The sequence below is a fragment of the Myotis brandtii genome, unplaced genomic scaffold (genome assembly GCF_000412655.1).
Source record: "Myotis brandtii unplaced genomic scaffold, ASM41265v1 scaffold111, whole genome shotgun sequence".
NCBI classification, from domain to species: domain Eukaryota; kingdom Metazoa; phylum Chordata; class Mammalia; order Chiroptera; family Vespertilionidae; genus Myotis; species Myotis brandtii.
In genome coordinates this window covers 885,186-908,721 of record NW_005353789.1, presented here as the reverse complement: position 1 = coordinate 908,721, position 23,536 = coordinate 885,186, and the positions used below count along the sequence as shown (strand labels likewise).

The window sequence follows — 23,536 nt, the reverse complement described above, 5'->3', positions numbered from 1 at the left end:
CCAATGGCCTATTCTTAATCTAATCTACTGATTCAGAAAGTTATATTTTCTTTGAAATCATATTTATGTTATCTTTGAAAGCTGAAATAAGGAGAAAATTTTAATTGAGTATAATATCCAAATTATGCTCAAATGTCAATTTTTTGCTCAAACGTTGTTTTATCAAAACTAATTTATAAACCTCTTACCTTATTATATAAATCTTCAATGATCAGATAAATCAAATGTTTTCTAAGAAAAACACCCTTCAATTTTATTCCTGAAAGAAAAAACATTACAGGTAAATCAATGTACAAAAACTATGTATCTATAAGCCTCACAATTTTCTTTTTCTATTATGTCCTCATCCACATACATTAATCACAATAAATCATGATGTGAACAGCAGTGAGAAAAGTTTAATCATTGGACATATATACTTTCTTATTTTCAACTTATGCTTTAGTCATAAGGTTTGCATTGCTTAACCCTTTATAAAAAAAACCACGTAATGCATGCAAATTTCTATACATTTCAATTCTCTCAGAATTGATAAGACCTCCAATTTTACTATGATTGGAAAAAAAACCATAACAAAGATAATGTCAATACATCATTTATCTACTTTGCACAGATTACCCTTATGCAAACTTAGTTATCTTCTTCTCACAATCAGATCTGATACAGAAAGGGAAATCATACCTTAATACATTTCAAAACTGTCTGTATGTAATGCTTTTGTTATTAGTCAAGATTTCCAAAGACCAAAAGTTTAAAAACTTTAAAAGGGGAGGGTTGTCTCTCCTAACAAAGAACTTTTAAGCAGTGATAAAGGAAAAGAATGAAAATATTACAAATCTCAGGCACTAAGAGAATTCTTCAGAACATTCTGATTGCTTAGCAAGGTCTGTATTTTACTCATTAAGAGAGGCAGAGCCCTGGCAGGTGAGGCTCAGTTGGTTGGGTGTAGTCCAGAGCATCGAAAGGTCACCAGTTTGATTCCTGGTCAGGGCACATACAGGAGGCAGCTGGTCTCTGCTTCCCTCTCTCTTTCTAAAAAAAAAAAAAAAAAAAAAAAAAAAATCTATAAAAACGTATTTTTTTAAAAAGAGGGGAAAAAAGAGGGACAGAAGCACCTGGAAGGGAGTGGGGGACAGCAGTAGAAAGAAAAGGAAGTATATTAACCATACTGGATAAAAATCAAGCTTGGAGGGAAAAAGGCAAAATGCTCTAATTCCGCTACTGTCTGTGGAATAGCCCATTCTCTGTCTCACTGTTTTACTGATTAACTCACTTTCACTTTAAAAAACAAACAAAACCTGCTCTAATTCTGCCAATGCATAATTGTATCTTTACCCCATCCTATGTTAAATATTTGTGTAACTGCCTATAAGTAATTGGACTATATTCCTTGAAAAACTCTAAACAGAAATTTCAACCTTTCCAACTCAGTATACACCCTAAGCAAAATATTAGGGGTAGGGATATTCAATTTCTATCTACAGTTTAGTTTCAAACACTTCTCTAACTGCCTCCACCTGGGCGTAATTAGGAGAGGGGCAATGGGTTCAAAAAATATATACTAGGTGTATCGGTTAATAATGTGGATTTTGTAATCAGAGAAAACACGGTAATTTCAAGAGAAACATCAAAAGTGCTTTATTCAAAGTAATGTCCATCACTAGCTACACATTTCCCCCATCTTTCAGGTAATTTGTGGATACCATCCCAATAGAACTTTTCTTGTTTTGAGGCAAACCATTCAGAGACCCAATTTTCCACTTCTTCATACATTTTGAAGTGCTGCTCAGAAAGTGCATGTGCCATTGATCGGAACAAGTGGTAATCTGAAGGAGCAAGGTCTGGTGAATGCGGCAGGTGGGTTAATACTTCCCAGGCAAGATCTTTTAACGTGTCTTTAACTGGTTTTGAAGTGTGTGGTGGTGCATTATCATGAAGCAAAATTACTTTGCCGTGTCTTTTGGCCCATTCTGGTCATTTTACGATAAAAGGGTGGTTCAAATTGACCTGGACGTTCTTTGTCTTTCACATTGAAAGCATCACTTTTAAAGTGTTTAAACCAGCGTTCACAAGTATCTTGAGATGGAGCATGTTCACTATAAACTTCCTTGAAGTATACGATAACTTTCATCAGTACTTTTCTTCAAAATAAAGTAATGAATTAAAACTTCCCGCAAATGCCCTTTTTTTGGGCATGAAAATTCGACATTTTTAAGTGTAAAAATATCTATGATGTTAACACCTTCAGAAAATTTGACCATATATGAAGTTTTGAAGCTTGTTGTCAATACAACAAAATCGCATACATATCAAATCGCATATATATCAACATATGTGTAACTCCATCTACTGAAAAAAATCCGCATTAACCGGTACACCTAGTATATGATCAAGGTAGAGCTTTTTCCGACTATAAAATGAACTTTCTTATGAACTCCCTAGAAACTTTCCAAAGAAGTATAACATCACTTAAGTAGTTTATATACATAGACATAAAGAAAATGTGCACCTCAAATAAGAGCACGTCTAGCTGGTTTTTCTCAGTGGTTAGGCATCAACCTATACCTATATATTTCTTAAAAGCTTTTTTTTTACTCTTAATTATTGAATTAAGAGATTCATATTTGTCAAATAACTAGACATATGAAAGTTTGTATCCAAACAAGTCCTCTCTCTTAAAAAAATATTTTTTAATCCTTACCCTAGGATATTTTTCCATTGATTTTCAGAGAGAGTGGGAGAGGGAAAGGCCTAGAGGAATATCGATGTGAGAGAAACACATCAAGTGGTTACCTCCTCCATGAGCCCCAACCAAGGCCCAGGCCCGGGAGGAGCCTGCAACCGAGGTACGTGCCCTTGACTGGAATTGAACCCGGGACTCTTTTGTCCGCAGGCAGATCTCTATCCACTGAGCTAAAACGGCCAGAGCAAAATATATAGTTTTATTGATTTCAGAGAAGGGGAAGAAAGAGAGAGATAGAAACATCAGTGCTGAAAGATAATCATTGATTGGTTGCCTCTTGCATGCCCCACACTGGGGATCAAGCCCAGAACTTGGGCATGTGCCCTAACCAGGAATTGAACTGTGATCTCCTGGTTCATAGGTCGGTGCTCAACCACTGAGCCACTCCTTCCGGGCTGACCAATAGAACAGGACAGAAGTGCCGTTTTGTCTGTTTCAAGATTAACTTTTGAAAGGTAAGCTTCCACCTGGGCCTCGCTCTCTTGTATCATTCCCGCTGGGGGAAGCCAGCTGTCATGTGTGAGGACAACGCAGGCAGCCTAAAGAGAGATTCATATAATGAAGAATAACTGAAATCTTCAGTCAACAGCCATTAAGAAACTGAGGCATGCCGAGTGAAAGAGTTTGTCCTCCCTCCCTCCATTGTAAGTGTTTGTTATTTTAAACTACTAAGTTTTGGGTAATTTGTTACAAAGCAATACATAAGTAATGCAGAGGGTCACAATTCATAACCAAAAATATCAAATGCACAACTTATGAGTTAGCTGGAAAAGTCTGATATTTTGGGGGAAGAATCAGATTCAGAACTGTCTTTATATTTGGTCAGCAATAATTTCAATACCCCAAAGGCTTTCTGAAGCAAAAAAACGCCAGAGAACTAAAAGGATGAAAAGACCAGAAAGAATATAAATCAGTTACTAGAAATATACTTTATTATGCCAGGACAACAAAATAAAGGTTGTAGTAGAACTAATTAAGAATCTAATAAAAGGGTAGGTGTTTAATGAGGAAGATACCAGTCCTAGAAAGCAAAAAGTCTATTTGCTCTCAAAGGGCTATTGTGAGAAATACTGCTCAAAAACAATCATTGTACGTCTGTGTGTATAAAACGCTTAGCACAATACCTGTTCAATCAGAATTAGCTGTTATTTTTTCCCAAGTGACCAATTAATGAGATTCTATACCATAAAACAGAAAATTAGATTTCACCAAAGTCTTTATAAATCCATTTTTAACTTGGACAATCCTCCCTTTCTAACTCACAGGAATACTTACTATATTTAAGACACAAAGATACACTACTTCCCCTGCATATTTCAAGTCATCTTCCGAGACCCAGGAATCTTTCCAACATCTCCAAGAATGGACTTCCTGAAAAGAGATGTTTTCTTTTAAATTACTTTGTGTTAACAGCGAATGCCTTTTTCAAATAACATCTTTAATACAGCTTACATATCCTCATTAACATATTCAATAATCACAGCGGTTCATTATGTGAACAGCAGCGAAAAGGTTTAATCACTGGATATGAAGTTATTGAAGGAAGCAAAGATATAATCAAATGATCAAAATGAGAACCTCAATGTCACCAGTAAAACAGTAAAAAATAGCAACAAGCCTGGCCAGCATGGCTCAATGGTTGAGCAACAATCTATGAACCAGGAGGTCACAGTTCAATTTCCCCGATCAATGATTCCTTCTCATCACTGATGTTTCTAACTTTCTCTCCTCTCCCTTCCTCTGAAATCAAAAAATTATATATATTTTTTAAAAGTTAAAAAAATAGCAACAAAAAAGCATGTAAAAGTGATAAACAAATGTGGAGATAAATAAAAGCAACTGAACTAAAAAAAAAAAATCCATTTATAAGAGTGTACACACTTCTCTATCCAGAAGTACACTAGTAATACCCCTGGCAGAGACCCCTTGTAGTTTCTATGGAGTTGGTTATTTTCATTTAAGCAGTTTACACTTAAGTAAATCTGTTTTGCAATATAGCAGTTTTCAGTAACTCATTTGTAAGAATGCATCAGAATAATGTGAGAGCCACATTGTTTCATCTTTCCTAGGAGAATCTAATATCTGGAATCCAATTAAGCAGAAAAGAAAAAAGTCTCTTTTTTCCCCCTGAACTCTGATGCTGAAATGGCAGCACCAATACTGTGTGAACAGTGACCTCTGATTCATGGGTTGACATTCAACCACTGAGCCAACCAGCTGGTGGCAGCATGGGTACTTTCAACTCTATCTTGAGAAAAAAGAAAAAAAAAGAAAAATGAGTACCTGTATCTAGGGGTCCCTCCCCCTAGGTTCTCAGCAGATTACACTACTTCTGACCCCATTTTAACAGCAGCCCATTCGCCTAGAGCTCCATTTCCATCTGTAAAATCTAGCACCCACCAGCCTTGTTCTTTTAATATACCCTATGACAATCTCCATTTAGTTACCTGTAACTGTTAATGGGGTGGGAGGGTATAAGAGTATTTCCCCCCCAGCTAATCACTGCTTATTTTCAAGATTATCAAATTGCATAGGTTTTGAGTAATCAACCCTATTTTTCCCACAAGCCCACCTCCTTTTAAATGCACTTTTCTGAACATAAGGGTTTTTTAGGAACACGTATGACATTAGAGTAGAACCACATATCTATCTATTTGTGTGCCAGGGACTGAAAAGACAAATTCACCTTGGAAATAGTCTGTGCTCAAGAAGCACCTTCTAGCACAGCCGTGGGCAAACTACGGCCCGTTTGAAATGAATAAAACTAAAAAAAAAAAAAAAAAAGACCGTACCCTTTTATATAATGATGTTTACTTTGAATTTATATTAGTTCACACAAACACTCCATCCATGCTTTTGTTCCGGCCCTCCGGTCCAGTTTAAGAATCCATTGTGGCCCTCGAGTCAAAAAGTTTGCCCACCCCTGTTAGCAGATTCTTTACAAACTTTGAGTCCTTAAAAACAGGGCAACCACCACTATGAGATACCACTTCACTCCTATGAGAATGTGGAGCAACTTGAACCCTCATCCATTGCTAATGCAAAATAGTGCAGCCCCTTTGGAAAAACAGTTTGGTATTTCCTCAAGAGGCTCAACATAAGAGTCAGCATATTTCCCCCTGGCTGGTGTGGCTCAGGTGGTTGAGTGTCACCCCATGCACGAAAAGGTTGCAGGGCACATGTCCAGTTTTGGGCCCAATATCCCATAGGGGGCATGCAGGAGGCAACCAATGTTTCTCTTTCTCCCTCTTTCTGAGAAAAACAGGTCTACACACAAACTTACTTGTTCGCTAATTTTCACAGCAGCATTATTCATAATAGCTCCCCCTCCCCCCTGGCCCCACCAAAGGAAACAACCTAAATGTCCACCAACTGATGGATGAATAAATGTGGCATATACAACAGAAAATCTTTTGGCAATAAAAAAAAAAAATGAACTACCTATATATAATACAACATGGATGAACCTTAAACATTCTAAGTGAAAGGAGCCAGAAGTCAATTACAAGGACCATTTATTAGTTTGATTCCATTTATACGAAGTGCCTAGAATAGGCAAATCTACACAGACAAAGAGAGTAATAGTTACCAGGGGCTGCGGGAGAGAAGATGTAAGGACTGCTAAGGAGAATGAATTTGGGGAGGGAGTAGTGATGAAAATGTTCCCAAATGTGGTGATGGTTGCACAACTCACAAATATACTAACACCCACTGAATTGTACATTTTATGTGGGTTAATTGTATGGTACATGAATTACCTAGCTCAATATAACTGTTACATAAAATAATAAGGCAACCAACTTTTTCTTTAAAAATAACTGAAAACTGTTATTTACTTCTATTTAGCCTCATTCAGTTTTAACTGGTGAAAAGTTTCCAACAGTCGAAATAACCGAATGTGATTTAACCCCAGGTCCTACCCTTTGCACGTCTCATAGCCCAGCAAGCTCATTCCCCAAGGACCAATGTTCCCCAAATGTGACTTTTAAGAAAGCTATGTAAGCAACAGCTGTTAATTTCACTCAAATAGGATATAAACACAACTGAAAGTAGATGGGAATAAATAATACCTTGAGCTGAGTCTTTTTGTCTGGAATCTGGACAAAGTAAACAGGAGGGTGGGGGGGGGGAGCAATCATTCTTTCGAGCTAGAGAAGGAAATGAAAAAGTTACAAACATTTCTATTAAACTACTTAATATGCTCAGGATCTCTTCAAAGACTCAAACCATACCCTAATTGGTCCCATTTTGTTTCTTCTATGAAGACTGAAATCTCATACCGTAAACAGAGACGTCGTCCTAAGATCTTCTCACTCCTGAAAGCTCATGGGTATGATGGCCCCACACCTTAAACAAAATCATTCCATTGCCCCTCCTTTCTTGCCCCTCCTAGTACTATTGGAAAAACCTTACCTAATTTCCTTAATTCCGCATTGTTTCAAAGGGTGTTGCAGGAAAGTGTTCGTTGAATTAAAAGTCGACGCATTCTCACAAACCTACCAACAGCTCCTACATTATCTCCGCCTTAGGGAAGTAACCAAATAAAACGCAAAAAAAAAATGACATGCCTCTCTAAATAACTTATTTTTGCCCAATTTGTAATATTGCTAGGGCACACGCGTTTATTCCTCTCCCTTCTTCCCATCATATCCTCCATTTCTTTTCAGCCGGAGACCCATCGCCCCTGGATTCTCCGTAACGTTGGCCTTGCCTCTCCGCTTCTCATCTCCAGGGTTAGCCTCACAACAGCGCGATGGCCCTGGATTTAACCACAGCGGGTGAAAACAACCGAAAAAGAGGCCCATTACAGCAAAACGCCTAACCACCCCGAACAGAGAGGGCGGGGCGATCAAGTGCTCGTCTTCGTGACCTTGACCTTTCCGATTGGCTGCTGAGATATCACGTAGCCTGTGATTGGTCACGGCGTCTAGCGTAGCTCCCACAGGAAGGAAGGCTAAGAGTCCTGCGCCTCAAAAGCCCGCCTTCCCGACAAATAAAGGTCGCAGGCGCCCAGCGGGCGGAGCTAAATTCCTCGTGGTTCGTGCGGTTCGGGGGGGCACCGGAAGTGGGACCCCACGTTGCAAGAAGATGACCCGAAGTTGCTCCGCTGTGGGTTGCAGCACCAAGGACACCCTGGAGAGCCGCAAGCAGGGCTACTCTTTCCATCAGTGCGTGAGCGCAGCCTCGGAGCTGTCTTAACTCCTGGCCCCGCCAGGCGGGCAGGAGGCCAGCGTGGGTGGGGCTGAGTGTGGCGCCGTCCACGTGACGTGCTTGACCTGCGTGACGTGGGCTGGGGAAGGAAACCCGGGAACTGTGAGGGTTAAAGTCGTTCGTGTCCCCCCCGCTCAGTGATTACCTCCAAATTGCTGATGCTTCCTCCAGGCCTACGGCTGGCCTGTGGCTTTTCGCGACGGCTCCTTGAGAGGAATTGTGTTTCCTTTCTGACTTACTTAACGCGAGGAGGCGGGAAGGGAGGGGAATTGGAAGGGCCGTTGAGGCGTGCGCTTCCACTTAGTGTGTGGGTTGCTCGTGGGCGTGAGTGCAGATCGGTTTCCCCCGGTCGTGCCCGTCATCACAAGTTGCTCAGGAGCCGTCGCCGGGCGCGACCAGGCCGGACGTGTTCTGGCTGGATCTAGGGAGGGCAGATCTTCAGACCGATCTAAATTGAGCCCACATCTATGGTCCAGGATTAAAATCAGTGTTCAAGCACGCTGGGAAATAGAAACGTGGGCAAAACGTCCTCGGAGGCAGAAGTATACTTTAAAAGGAGGGAACCTAACCCTGGCGGGGCGGCTCCGTTATTTGGAGCGTGGTCTGGTGCCCCGGAAAGGTTGTGGGTTCCGTCCGGTCAGGGCACTTACCTGCGTCGCGACTGGATCCCCGATTGGGGCGAAAGGGGGAGGCAATTAACAGATTGATGGTTCGGTTGATGTTCCTCTCTTACATGGGTGTTTCTGTCTTTCCCTCTCTGCCCCGTTCTACCGCCCTCCCCCCTCCTCTCTATCTAAAATAAACATATCCTCCAGTGAGGATTTAAAAAAAAACAAGTAACCTATTAAGGTAATGTGATATGTAGAGTTAAGCCATTGATAACGCACTTTTTAAAAAAAATACATATTTTTATTGATTTCAGAAAGGAAGGGAGAGGGAGAAATATCAATGATGAGAGAGGGTCATTGATCAGCTTCCTCCTGCACGCTACCCCCTGGGGATCTAGCCTGCAACCCGGGCATGGGTCCCTGACTGGGAATCCAACGGGAACCTCATATTTATGGGTCGCACAACCACTGAGCCACACCTGCCAGGCTAAGTGTGGCCTATTTAAGATGAGGAAGAAGGGGGGAAAAGATAAAAAAAGAACAATAAAATGGCAGTAAGTCATATCTGTCAACAATTGTATCTAAATGTAAATGAACAAGGAATCTAATGAACAAAATAAACTGATTAAAATAAAATTAGAGGCATGGAACAGATTGAGGAATCTCAGAGTGGGGCAGGAAGAGATTAACCAAAAATCTTATATGCATATATGCATTACCTGTGGACACAGACACTAGGTCAGTGATGGCGAACCTTTTGAGCTCGGCGTGTCAGCATTTTGAAAAACCCTAACAACTCTGGTGCCGTGTCACATATAGAAATTTTTTGATATTTGCAACCATAGTAAAACAAAGATTTATATTTTTGATATTTATTTTATATATTTAAATGCCATTTAACAAAGAAAAATCAACCAAAAAAAATGAGTTCGCGTGTCACCTCTGACACGCGTGTCATAGGTTCGCCATCACTGCACTAGGTGAATGCCTGGGGTGGGGCAGAAATGGGGTGGAGGAGGGCGTTGGGGTTAAAAGAAAAGGGACATCTGTAATACTCTCAACAGCAAAGATTTAAAAAAAATTCAGGAGTGGATTAGCTGGGTGTTACAGGGTGTCTCCTAAGATTGGCTTGCGGGGCAGTGTGCCCAGTGGTTGAGTCGTTGACACATGAACCAGGAAGTGGAGGGTCTATTTTTGGTCAGGGCACATGCAGGGGTTTCAGGCTAGATCCTTCATGAGGGGCGTGCAGGAGGCAGCCGATTGATGATTCTCATCACTGATGTTTCTATCTTTCCCTCTCCCTTCCTCTCTGAAATCAATGAAAATACATCCTAAAAAGGAAAGATTGGATAAGGCTTGACTGAGGCTGAAGTGGCTTTTTTCAACAAGGCTCACTCACAGGTCCTTCGTCTGGAGGCCAGTTTCTTACCAAGTGGAGCTCATAGGGCTGTTTATGACATGGCAGATAACTTCCACTTGGAGAAAAACCATTCAATAGAGTAAGGAGGAAGCCTCAGTGCCCTTTATGATCCAGTTTCATTGCCCACCATCACTTCTGCTCTTTTTGTATTCTTTAGAAGCAAATCACTAACTCCAGCCCACACTCAAGGGGAGGGGGATTAGGCTTCACCTCTTGGAAGAGTACAAAGAATTTGTGGACCTGGTTTAAAATCGCCATAGGGAGAAATTGCCAGAAAAGGAAGACACATTAAATTTGAGCTGATTCTGTTCAGTGTAGGCAGTAAAGACAAAATGTGGTAGGATATTTAATATAGGGATTGCCCCCATACAAATTGGAACAGACAGGATCACTATTGTACTTCTGGATTCAGAAATACCAAATAATTTTGAAAAATGAAGTCAGATTAAGTAAATTAACTTGAACTGGACTTAATGTTTATATAAAGCAGTTAAATTAGATTGGTTTATGTCTGCTGTATCATTACTATAACATTTTCATGTTAATAGAACTTTGATATGATTGCTATAGATTTCCAACTGATACCATACTACGCTCAAAATGGATCAGGGCTGTAAATCGTGTGGACCCCATAAGCAAAAAGATTTGGATCCCAGGACCAAGTGCTATGCTATGTTCCAAACATTTTCTGGAAAGTGACTTTGAGTCATATGGCTTAAGAAGAATGCTGAAAAAAGGAGCTGTGCCTTCTGTTTCTCTATACAAGGTACTTAAATCTATGTGTAAACAAAACTAAATTTTACTGAGCCTTTAAAAATCAAGATAGCTTACATTATAGCTAAAATCTGCAAAGATTAAAAAACAACAACACCCTACATCGTAAAATAAATCCAATAATACATTTTAAATGCTTAGAAAATTAGTGTTGTTTTGTTTATATTTAAATCTATAATAGTAGTAATACTGCTTTTGGAGCTTTATAAAAAGTAAGGTATATAAATGCAGGTCATATATGTAGATATACATAGAAGTTACTAAATTGATCACAAAAATCAACTCAGGGGCATAAACAAGCCTGAACACAGAATTCAGGCTTTTACGTATGTAACAGTTTTTAAAAAAATGTATTTTTTTATTTCAGAAAAGAAGGGAGAGGGAGAGAGAGATAGAAACATCAATGATGAGAGATAATCAGCCCCACACTGGGGATTGAGCCGGCAACCTAGGTATGTGCCCCAACTTGGAATTGAACTATGACCTTCTGGTTCATAGGTCGACGCTCAACCATTGAGCCATGCCAGCTGGGTCCATATGTGGCAGTTTTCATAATACTTAGAAATTACCCCCCTTTTTTTGGCTCCTCCCAGGAATGTTACTGATTTTGCCGAAAGATGTACCTAATTATTAGTGTTGACATAGAGGGATATCCTATATAATAAAAGCCTAATGTGCTAAGTGTCTGGTTGTCTGGTCGTCCATTCAACCAATCAAAGCATAATATGCTAATGATATGTTAAGGCCGCTCAACTGCTCGCTATGACGTGCACTGACCACCAGGGTCAGATGCTTCGACCAGTAGGTTAGCTTGCTCCTGGGGTCCGGCTGATTGGGACTGAGTGAAACAGGCCAAACACACCCTGGAGCCCTCCCTCGGTCCCTCCCCAGCTGGCCAACCTCCCGCGTCCCTCCCCAGCCCCGATCGTGCACCAGTGGGGTCCCTCAGCCTGGCTGGTGCCCTCTCGCAATCCGGGACCCCTCGGGGGATGTCGGAGAGCCAGTTTTGGCCCCATCCCGCAGGCCAGGCCGAGGGACCCCATGGGTGCACAAATTCGTACACCGGGCTTCTAGTACAGAAATAGAAGACTTTCTATTAGTCAGTCACCAGTATTGGTTCCAAAGTCAATGCTCAACCACTGAGCCACACTGGCCGGGCTGATTGTTTTTATTTTATCCTTGGACCCCTTAGCCACACTCTTGTACATGGCTCGGTCACTATACAGACTGCATAGTCATCTAACTGTTTTAGTCTGCTACTACTACTCTTACCTTCCTCTTATTCAATGGAGTCTACTTCTTTTGGTGGTGTTTTTTCTTATTCCCCTATTCAAAAGAATAATAGATGCTGTTAAATCGAAACTCATAAGTTCCAAAGCTTCCTATTTAACTGATCTGTGTATTTCTAATTGCTTTGAACTATCATTTTGAACCACATATACTTATACTTACCCACAGTAAATTGACTTGCTTTCATGATTTTGTGCAAAATCAATAATAGTTACTATTTATTAAGACCTACAATAGTTAGGCATTGTACTAGGAGATTTACATACATTCTTGTATCCTCAAAACAAATGAGGAGATGAGGGATTGTAGAGATTAGGTGACAGCTAACAAGTGAGGGAGCCTGAATTCAAACACTGGTTAGTCTTAATTCCAACGCTCAGGCTCTGTCCACTATGCCTTCCTTTTTGCACAAGTAACTTCCCTGTCCCCTCCATTAAGCCATGTTATTGCTCCTTCAAAGAACTACTCAAAACTCATACCTATGCACAAATTACCATCTTTCTCTAGTTACTTTAATCATCTTAGAAACTTTCAGCATCATATTACTATTTCTATATAGATGCAAAAAAAGAAACCCTGTTTACATTGTCCTACAGACTGTACATTTTTTAAAAATCAGAAATTGTGACCTCTCTTTCATAACTGACTCCACAGCAACCAGGTGAGTGCTTTGTGTTCAGTGGTATTTTTATAGATAATCTTCTTTGTGATAATTTCTAAAATAATTATAATTTTCTATTTCTGTCATAGGTTCTTCAAGGTGTACATAATAACGGTAAAGCAAGACAGAAAATCCTAAAAGAGCCACTTCCTGATGATTCTGAAGAGGTTGCTACTGAGGACCATAACTACAGTTTGAAGAGACCTTTGACAGTAGCAGAGAAACTGGCTGAAGTGCAACAGATGCTACCATTGTCCAAAAAAAGACTTGTTCCTGTCAAAAACTACAGGATGACCAAGAAGAGAGAGGGTTTACGATTAATTGATGCACTGGTAGAAGAGAGACTACTCTCTGAAGAAACAGAATGTCTGCTACGAGCACAGTTTTCAGGTATGCTCCCCAATGACCTGTAATATTTGCAAAAGAGCTCTTAACTTTTCTGAAATATCTTAAGTACCTGTATTTACTTTGCTATTGCTTATGAAAACATGCTTTTTGGCTGAGAAGTGAAAAATCTCCATAGCATAAGCAAGAAGAACGAAAAGTAATCGCCAAAATCCTCTTATGGTTTTCCAATTTTAAAAGTTATATGTTTATTATAAGAAAAGCAAAGAAGTATATAAATGATAAAAATAACAGTTAATCCTGTTACCCAGAGTTGAGATCAGATGGTTTTTACCATAGTGTACTTTTCACTTTTTATAATAATATTTACCCATGTTACCTCAAATTCTTTTTTAAAATTTATTTTTGTTGTTGAGAGTATTACAGATGCCCTCCATTTCCCCCTTTTGTTCCCCTACCTCAAATTCTTCATTTTTTTTAAAAAAGATATTTTTATTGATTTCTGAGAGGAAGGGAGAGGGAGAGAGAGAGAAAAACATCAGTGATGAGAGTGAATCATCAAGCAGCTGCCTCCTGCACTCCACCCCCTACCCCCCATCCCCACCCTGGGGAATGAGCCCAGAAACCTGGGCATATGCTCTGACCAGGAATGTAACTGCGGCCTCCTGGTTCATAGGTTGATGGTCAACCACTTAGCCACACCAGCCAGCCTCAAATTCTTTACAGTTGTAACTGCTACATAATTTATCACTAAAGTCCTTTTGCAATGGAGTTGAACTAGATAATTTGCAGAATCCTTTTGAGTTTAAAAATTGTATGAATCTCCAAATATTTTCTAAAATATTCCATAGAATAAGTATATGTGTCCATTTGAAAAACTACCTAATCTTTGTGAACCAGGATGTTTAAAGAGGGGCAAAATAAGAATTGCCAACTTACTCTTTGATGAAAGAAGCAGATAATTTGAATTTACATTCTGGTGAATAAGAAGTATGTCCTGCTTCTAGAAGAGTAGGTATCTCTAGAGGAGAATAGATTGTGTTTTTCCAAGTGAGGAATAGAGGTAGTTAATAGATGTCCCACCAGGAACAGGGGTGCTTGTTTTGTTTTTTCTCAGTGGTAGGAAAGATTGTCTGTTCAATCCAAATAGTACCCTATCCCCAGAAATGTTTCTCATGACAAATTTTTACCCTTATATAAATGTAACCAGGGAACAAAATAAAACAAAAAATCTCATAATCAAGAGGCTTAATTTTATCCAGTTATTTTCTTTCCTGTGTCTCTAAAAATCTCCATTCAGGCTCTCAGTGAAGTTAAATATAGTGACTCAAGTGGAAACTTTTTTCTTCCCTCTTTCTAGTGAAATGATTCAAGATGAACAGGATAAGTTGGTCAACAGGCTCAAAGATAGGATATTAATCTCTGAACAAACTCAGTTAAAATGTGATTGTATTTGAATTTTGGTGCCCAGTGCATTTTAAATGAAAATTTTATGCTCTATACCTGAAAATGTTACTCTATATGTTTTCATCAAAAAAGAATAAATAAATTTATTTTAACAGATTTTAAATGGGAATTGTACAACTGGAGTGAAACATCTGAGTACTCCACAGAAATGAAGCAATTTGCATGTACACTCTATTTGTGCAGTAGCAAAGTCTATGATTATGTAAAAAAGATTCTTAAACTGCCTCATTCTTCCATCCTGAGAACGTAAGTGAATTACTTTATTGCATTATAGAGATTAAGGCTATTAGTATTCACACTCTCTTTTATTAGTCCATTTTCTCTTTTTAAAAATTTCCTAGGTGGTGTTTGCATATTACCACAATCAATATTTTCACTAACAAAATGAAGACATAGTCTGCCATCTTTTGCATCTTCTAAATGATAGAGACATTCTGAGTAATAGAATTTGAATCTTGAAATGTAGGAATTTCTATTACACTTCAGTAGTCTTAATATGTGACTATGCTAAAAAATCTAGAATGGTTCTAGAATGATATCATTGGTTTGAAGCAAAGAACAAAAATCTGAATTTTGCCCTAGCCAGGTTGGCTTAGTGGAGAAAGCATTAGCCTGTGGATTGAAGGGTCACAGGTTCAATTCCGGTCAAGGGCACATGCCCGGGTTGCGGGCTCGATCCCCAGTAAGGGGCGTGCAGGAGGCAGCCAATCAATGATTCTCTCTCATCATTGATGTTTCTATCTCTCTCTCCCTCTTCCTTCCTCTCTGAAATCAATAAAAAATATATTTTTAAAAAATCTGAATTTTTCTTAAGCACTGTAGTTGATGCCAATGAAGGTTGTCCAGAGCCCAGATTATGATAAATAATTTTTTTGGATTTGTGATCAAAATACAAAGATATATTTATAATTTTCTTAGTGTAAAGCAAATAACACAGTGACTGTATTGTATTATCTTCTAATACAATTTTTACTGTTTTTGTCACCGGTTTTACTGATTCTTCTTTACTTGTTCATTTACTTGGCTTAAACAACAGAAATTTATTGTCTCAGAGTTTTGGAGGCTAGAAGTCCAAAATCAAGATGTCTGCAGGGTTAGTTCCTACTAAGGGCTGGGACGGAAGGGTCTATTCCATGCCTCTCTCCTTGACTTGTAGATGATAGTCTTCTCCTGTGTTTCTTCACCTCATCTTCCATTATGTGTGTTTCTTTGTCTAAATTCCCTCTTTTTATGAGGACACAGTCATGTTGGAGTGACCTCATTTTAGCTTGATTACTGCTATAAAGACCCTATCTCCAAATTAGGTCACACTCTGAGGTACAGGGGATTAGAATTACAATAGAACTTTTTTGAGGGGCACAATTCAACCCATACCAGTTACTTTCCTGCTGCATAAGCCTCCCATTTCCCGAAGACTAAAGGCCAACTCTTTCCTGTGGCTTCCTGAGCTTCCTGCGATGTGGCTCCTCCTGGCTCTGCAGCTTCTCTCTTACCTTCCCCTCTGCCCTCTTTCATTCCATGCTCCAGTTGTAAGGCATTTCTTGCTTCTTGTTTCAGGGACTTACTCTTCTGTCTGCCTGAAATGCCCAGTCTTCCTATCTGTTAGTACTGATGATTGATCCTCACCTTTCAGACCCAGACTAGGTTTTACATCCTTTCAGAAGCCCGGCCTGCCATTCTCCCAATTCTGGATTAGGCACCTCTCTTGCACACACTATATGGAACTGAATCTTAAGTACGATAACACTGTATTCCACACTATGCTATGAGCTGCCCAAGTACAATGCCTACATCTGGTTCTTTGTTACACCCAAACACCCTAGCCCTGAGCGGTGCTTGGAACACAATGGTCCCTTGATGAATATTTGTGCAATTGAAAGAATGCCTAGATGGTAATTAGGATTTTGAATAGCTATAAGAAAGAAATACAGTGTATCTCAAGTTGCTGTCTAAAAAACAGCACTCCATTTAATTCACTGGAGTTGGGGCAAAGACCTGCCAGGAATGGCAGGGGCCATCTACCTCTTCTGGAAGGTGCCTCATGGTTTCTTTTTGCTTCAATTTGAAAACACAGTCACAGGGGCTCTGAGCTGAAGAAACTCTTAGATACCATGTAGTTCAACCCCCTCATTTTAAAGAAGGGAGAAATTGAGGCCTGGTGGGAAAAAGGCCCTCAATTATCATGACTTTTTTTTTTTTTTCATTTTGGGGAAAACATCTTTTTTTTTTTAATTGAGATGTAATTGACATAAAATTATATTACTTTCAGGTGTACACTTATTCAGTATTTGTATATACTGTAAAATGATCACCACAATAAGTCTAGTTAACATCCATCACACACATAACATTTTTTTCTTGTGGTGAGAACTTTTTCTGTTTTGGTTAATCCTCACCTGAGGATAGTTTCTCCATTGATTTTGGAGAGAGTGGAGGGAGGGAGGGAAAGAGAAAGAGAGAGAGAAACATAGATGTGAGAGAGACACATTGATTGTTTACCTCCTGCATGTGCCCCAATCGGGGCTAGAGATGGAACCCATAACCCAGATACACACACTTGACCAGGAATGGGAACCTGTAACCCTTTGGTCCATGGGCCGATGCTCCAACCACTTAGCCAAACTGGCCAGGTAGTAATGAGAACTTTGAAGATGTACTCTCTTTGCAACTTTCAAATACATAACACAGTATTATTTACTATAATCACCATATTGTGCATTATATCCCCTCTTTAAAAAATGAATGAGAATTTTTCTCCATATACACTATTAAAATACTACTACTAAAACATTTAGAAACTAAAGAAAGGAAGGAAAAGTCATTAATTGTTCCTCTACATTATGTATAAGCAGTTATTATTAACATTCAGGGAATTTTCTAACAGGCTTTTTTCTGGACTTATATTACTAGTGTTTTACATAGTTGTGATCTTTAATAGCTGCATAGTATCAGGGAGTTGTATCCTAGTAACTCAGGCATTCTCCAACTATTGAACACTTACCTTGGAGACTCCTTAGTTGCCCAAGGGTATACTTTTGAGGCTATAAGGAGCAATGAGAAAAACTCTGAACAAGGCATCAACAGAGCTGGGTTTCACTTGTGCATAACTAGCAGCACAATATAGGTCCAGAGGCTTAACCTTTCCAAACTCTGTCCCAGATTCCTAACTATAAAATGAGGTAGATGTACTAAACATCCCCAATGTTTCCTTCCCCTTCAACAATTTTCTCATTTCAGTGAATTTATAGGTCAGACTGGTTTATGATCTAAATTCTAAACACATCAATTAGAACAAACTGAGTAGTTGATTTCTATACTTTTAAAAGAAGTAAATGAGAAATTAAAAATTATTTTGTGGTATGTTTGCATCTTAAAATACTACTCTGTGTTTCTAAGTTTCTCTATTATCTTACTATTTTATGATAATTCTATTTACTTGAGAATTTGGCTACTTACACTTGGTTTTATTTCTTTAGAGCAGGGGTTCTCAACATTCTGGCCCTTTAAATACAGTTCCTCATGCCCTAACCGGTTTGGCTCAGTGGATAGAGCGTTGGCCTGCGGACTGAAAGGTCCCAGGTTCGATTCCAGTCAAGGAGCTCCCAGGTCAGGCCTCTCTAGGATTTTGCCCTTTTCTCCCCACCTCACCACATATTGCTGAGACTGAGAGGAGGCCACACCCTCCTGGGGTTTTGACCCGTCCCCTTCAGGCGTGGACTCAGCACAACTTAGGGCAGTGGTTCTCAACCTTCTGGCCCTTTAAATACAGTTCCTCATGTTGTGACCCAACCATAAAATTATTTTCGTTGCTACTTCATAACTGTAATGTTGCAACTGTTATGAATCATAATGTAAATATCTGATATGCAGGATGGTCTTAGGCGACCCCTGTGAAATGGTCATTTGACTGCCAAAGGGGTCGCAGCCCACAGGTTGAGAACAGCTGCTTCAGAGATTTAAGGCTACTTCAGTACCATTTAAGGCATTTTCTTTCTCTTTAAAAAAGGTATGTTTTTATTTATTTATTTTAGAGAGAGAGCAAGGGAGAGGGGGAGAGATATAGAAACATTGATGAGAGAGAAATATCCATCAGCTGCCTTCTGCACACCCCCAACGAGGATTGAGCCCACAACCTGGGCATGTGCCCTGACCAGGAATCAAACCATCCTCTTGGTGCATGGGTCAACAATGCTTAACCACACCTGCGGGGCGGCATTTTCTCTCTTTTTAAATTTTTTTTAAAATATATTTTTATTGATTTTAGAGAGGAAGGGAGAGGGATAGAGATAGAAACATCAATGATGAGAGAGAATCACTATTCAGCTGCCTCCTGCACGCCCCCCACTGGGGACCAATCCCACAACCCAGGCATGTGCCCCTGGCCGGAATCGAACCTGGGACCCTTCAGTCTGCAGGCCGACACTCTATCCACTCAGCCAAACCGGCTAGGGCTTTTTAAATTTTTTTTAATTTCTTCATTTGTGTCTTATATTTTTCAATTTTTATATTTTCCAGATGGTTATCCAAATGCAAACCCAGTCCAGGTTTCAACAGCAACGTTTTTTCTTTTCTTCAACAAAGAGTAGAGAATGGAGACCAGCTATATCAGTATTGTTCACTGATAATAAAAGGTGTACCTCTCAAGCAACAGGTTCAGTGGGATCCCAGCAGTCAACATTTGCAAGGGTTTATGGACTTTGGTCTTGGCAAACTTGATGCTGATGAAATGCCACTTGCCTCAGAAACTGTTTTGTTGATGGCAGTGGGTATTTGTGGTCATTGGAGAACACCTCTTGGTTATTTTTTTGTAAACAGAGCGTCTGGATATTTGCAAGCTCAGCTACTTCGTCTTACTATTGGCAAACTGAGTGACATAGGGATCACAGTTGTGGCTGTTACGTCTGATGTGACAGCTCAGAGTGTTCAGATGGCAAAAGCATTGGGGATACACATTGATGGAGACAACATGAAGTACACCTTCCAGCATCCTTCATCTTCTAGTCAACAGATTGCATACTTCTTTGATTCTTGCCACTTGCTTAGATTAATAAGAAATTCATTTCAGAGTTTTCAAAGCATTCAGTTTAGTAATGGCACAGCACATTGGCAGCACCTTGTGGAGTTAGTAGCACTAGAGGAGCAGGAATTATCAAACATGGAAAGAATCCCAAGAAAACTTGGAAATTTGAAAAACCATGTACTAAAAGTGAATTCAACTGCCCAACTCTTCACTGAGAGTGTGGCCAGTGCGTTAGAATGTTTGCTGTCATTAGGCCTGCCACCTTTTCAAAACTGTATTGGTACCATCCACTTTGTACGCTTAATTAATAATCTCTTTGACATTTTTAATAGTAGGAACTATTTTGGAAAGGGATTTAAAGGACCTCTAATGCTTGCAACTTTTAATAAAATTAATCAGGTATTAACTGAAGCCAAGACGATTTTTGTTACATTATCTGATACTAGCAATAATCAAATAATTAAAGGTAAGCGAAAACTAGGATTCCTGGGATTTTTGCTTAATGCTGAGAGCTTAAAATGGCTCTATCAAAATTATGTTTTCCCAAAGGTAAGGCCTTTTCCATATCTTCTTACTTACAAATTCAGTCAAGACCATCTGGAATTATTTCTAAAGATGCTTAGAAAAATACTAGCAACCAGTTCTAACCCTACCTGCATGGCATTCGAGAAAGCTTACCATAATTTGGAGACCAGATACAGATTACAAGATGAAGTTTTTCTAAGTGACCTGAGCATCCTCGACATCTCAATTGCTCGAAGGACTGATTTAAACCTTTGGACAGTTCAACGTCAATATGGTGTCAACACTATAAAGACTCTTTTTCACAACAAGGATATTTGCCAAGACTGGTCTAATTGTTCACTAAGTGAGGCATTACTAGATCTATCAGATTATAGGCGAAATCTCACCTTTTGTGCTGGTTATATTGCAGATAGATTATCAACTCTTTTAACTTGTGAGGACTGCATCAGTGCACTGTATGCATCGGATCTCAAAGCCTCTAAAATTGGGTCACTGTTGTGTGTTAAAAAGAAGAATGGTTTGCATATCCCTTCAGAAAGTTTATGTCGAGTCATAAACATTTGTGAGCAGGTTGTAAGAACCCATTCAAGAATGGCAGTTTATGAACAACTTCCTAAACAGAGGGAATTATATCTTCAACAGGAAATACTATGTGAGCTTTCTGGACATAGTTATCTTTTTGTAGATTTAGATGAGCATCTCTTTGATGGAGAAGTGTGTGCCATCAATCACTTTGTAAAGTTACTAAAGGATATAATAATCTGCTTCTTAAATTTGAGAGCTAAAGATAAAGCTCATTTCCCTATAAAACACCAGTCAGAAAGACTTGAAATGAAAATGTCAAGGAAACACTGGTCATCTTTAGAGAATTGCAAATGTTTAAGTTTTACTAAATACCAATAAATTCAGGCATCTGCTAAGTAACCATGGATATCCATTCAAATGAGAGACCCAAAATATATTTAAATTTATATTAAGAATGGTTGGTCAACATTTATGTTCAAGTTCAACCTATCATATTTTCTAAATTGACCATTCTGCACAGTGGACAGGTTTGTATTAGAATTCACAATTTGCATATTTTATAAAATCTGCTTGAACTTTGGTATGGTTTGTGGCATTTCAAAGTTACCATCCTTACAAAGCAATAAAAGCAGACTAGACAAGAAGTACTGGCTTTGAATTTAGTACTGTAAGACTGAATAATGTGACTGGACATCATTTTAACTTGTTCAATCTACTTTAAAAATGAGAAAATAACAACTTGGAGTCACCAACACATTGACTCCTTTTACAAATAGACTACGTTCCTTAAAAGAGCTTTGGTTGACAGAATACCTTGAATATAATTATATTTACATATGAAAATTAATGTATGGGTTTAGATTTAGGCTAAATTAAAATATCAGATACAACAAAGTCCCTTTGCCAGGGTATCCTAAAATAAAAATACTTACGCTTTATCAGGTGGACAGTAAGCACCTGAGCCATGAAATGGTTCCTTGTGCTGCACTGAAGCTGGGGATTATAGTTTTAGGGACGTACACAGGTGATGTAATTTCACAATTCATTGTCTCTGGACTTTGAAATAGTACTTTGAATAATAGAGTGGATAATTACTTGACTCCTATTGAAAGAGCCCAATGCTCCTCAGCAAATGAGGAGAAGCCTTTATGAAGTCTACTTGTATTTACTGGGAGGCTAAAATAATAAAACATTTCAGTGTTGAATGAATAATGGAATTTTATAGCATGTGAGTAATAATTTGGAAAAAGATGGTCAATTGAGATAATAGGTATGAAAAAAATTGTCTTAAGTTTTACAGAAATTTAGGAGTAACTTAAATACTGTCAAAGATGGAAATATAATAAGGCCAATTTTCTCACACCCAGAGTTGAAAAGATAACTAGAAAAACATGTAGGTATATGTACTTTCATAAATGGGAGTATTTTAATGGATAAAAGAAGAAGCAAGCACATATACCTGTTTATGTAAAATATCCTGTTATTGAGCGAATGTTCAAAAAGTACAGTTAATAAGAAAACTAAAAATTGCAAAAGGTTGATTACTGGGTAAAAGTTGAGTTTTATTAATTGAGATGTATCCTAAGTAGTATATTTTGATATTTTTCTATATTCTACCTCAAACAAAGGCTTAAGTTTTGAAATGTAATCAGAGTTGCACTACAATTTATTTAAAGAACTATTGCTGAGAAGTCTGAACATTGTGGTTTTTGTTTGCCATAGAATTAGTTTAGATTCACCAGGATAAATCTTATTTAAAGGAAACCTGTTTGTAAGTCACCACCTTTGTAAATCCAAGTTTTCTATCTGATCTTTTATTAAAAACGAGTTCATATCTGTAGTGTCTTAATTACTTTGATGAATGTACTAATATATTCTTATTTTAGAAATTAGTGGTTTGCATTATTTTAAGTGCTGGATAAATTGGACAAACATTGAAATACTATTTCCATCACTGCCTTTAGCACAGTTAATTGCTTTTTCTCTAGGGAAAGTGTGATACGGAATTTTTAAAATATTCATGTTTGATTAGAGTTAGATTATAAATTCTACTCAGCACCTTTGTCCTTTTTTTCTTTGGAGAAAACTAACATTCTCTTCAGAAATGTATTCTTCCTACTTTTCAACAAATAGTAGTGGAATAACTGTATATCATCATGCAAAAGTATTAACACTAAATAGATCAAAAACCTAAATGTAAGAGGTAAAGCTATAAAACTCTTAGAAGACAGTCGGGAACTTACATTGTGTTAGTTTCTTAGATATGACACCAAAAGCACCATCAACAAAAAATAAATTGGACTTCATCAAAATTAAAAACTTGTGCTTCAGAGGACAACATCAATAAAGTAAGACAACCCACAGAATGGGAGAAAATTTTTACAAATCATTTGGTAGATTTGTATCTAGAATATACAAAGAACTTTTATAACTCAATAATAAGTGACAACCCAATTTTTAAAAATGGGTAAAGACTATAAGTAGACATTCTTCAAAAGAGATATACAGAGGGCCGATAAACACCAGAATATATGTTGGACATTAGCCATCTGGGAAATGCAAATCAAAACCACAATGAGAAACCACTTTATACCCACTAGGATGGCTGTAATAAGAAAGATGTGTTAGGAAGAATGTGGAGAAGTTGGAACCCTTATACATTGGTGATGAGAATGGAGATCCTGGAAACCAGCCTCGTAGTTCTTCAAAAGGTTAAAGAGAGTTAACAAATGACCCAGCAGTTCTACTGACAGGCATGAAATAAAAACACGTCCATGTAAAAAACTGTACACAAATTTCAGAGTAACATAATAGCTAAAAAGTGAAAAAGACGATGTCCCACTAATGAACGATAAATAGAAATGTCCTCTATTCATACAGTAGGTCACATGGTAAATGTATATTTTACTTTATAACAAACTGCCAGAACTGTTTTTTTGCCAAGTAA

At 38.5% G+C, this 23,536-nt stretch overlaps 2 protein-coding genes across 7 annotated transcripts in view; one reads left to right on the top strand and one right to left on the bottom strand.

Moving 5' to 3' along the window:
- SEC31A (SEC31 homolog A, COPII coat complex component) overlaps window positions 1–7,572 on the bottom strand; it is a 94,046-nt gene extending 86,474 nt beyond the window's left edge. For 3 of the 4 annotated variants that reach the window (XM_014544514.1, XM_014544521.1, XM_014544551.1), the window contains exons 1-4: window positions 7,157–7,572; window positions 6,814–6,891; window positions 4,019–4,114; window positions 189–259 (exon numbers count right to left, since the gene is read on the bottom strand). The gene's annotated coding sequence lies outside the window, so the exon portion shown is untranslated. The remainder of the gene's footprint in view (window positions 1–188; window positions 260–4,018; window positions 4,115–6,813; window positions 6,892–7,156) is intronic. The other variant, XM_014544532.1, reaches the window with a different exon arrangement.
- A 94-nt stretch (window positions 7,573–7,666) lies between these two features.
- THAP9 (THAP domain containing 9) lies at window positions 7,667–22,429 on the top strand. 3 transcript variants are annotated; one of them, XM_005857389.2, is made up of 5 exons: window positions 7,667–7,911; window positions 10,553–10,748; window positions 12,797–13,097; window positions 14,615–14,765; window positions 19,035–22,429. In XM_005857389.2, the coding sequence occupies exons 1-5, from the start codon at window positions 7,832–7,834 to the stop codon at window positions 20,965–20,967; spliced, it is 2,661 nt and encodes an 886-aa protein (XP_005857451.2). In that variant the 5' UTR covers window positions 7,667–7,831; the 3' UTR covers window positions 20,968–22,429. The 3 variants fall into 3 exon arrangements, with proteins under 3 accessions (XP_005857451.2, XP_014400046.1, XP_014400055.1); XM_014544560.1 differs by lacking the exon at window positions 7,667–7,911 and adding an exon at window positions 7,941–8,288; XM_014544569.1 differs by lacking the exon at window positions 7,667–7,911 and adding an exon at window positions 7,944–8,056.
- Window positions 22,430–23,536: the final 1,107 nt, after the last annotated feature.

Bases quoted from the DNA above. Each gene is read 5' to 3' on its own strand.
- THAP9 (XM_014544560.1), top strand. From the start codon at position 8,113: ATGCTTCCTCCAGGCCTACGGCTGGCCTGTGGCTTTTCGCGACGGCTC. The intron at 8,289-10,552 runs ATCGGTTTCCCC...TGATTGCTATAG, and splicing joins GCTCGTGGGCGTGAGTGCAG to ATTTCCAACTGATACCATAC. The intron at 13,098-14,614 runs GTATGCTCCCCA...TTATTTTAACAG, and splicing joins GCTACGAGCACAGTTTTCAG to ATTTTAAATGGGAATTGTAC.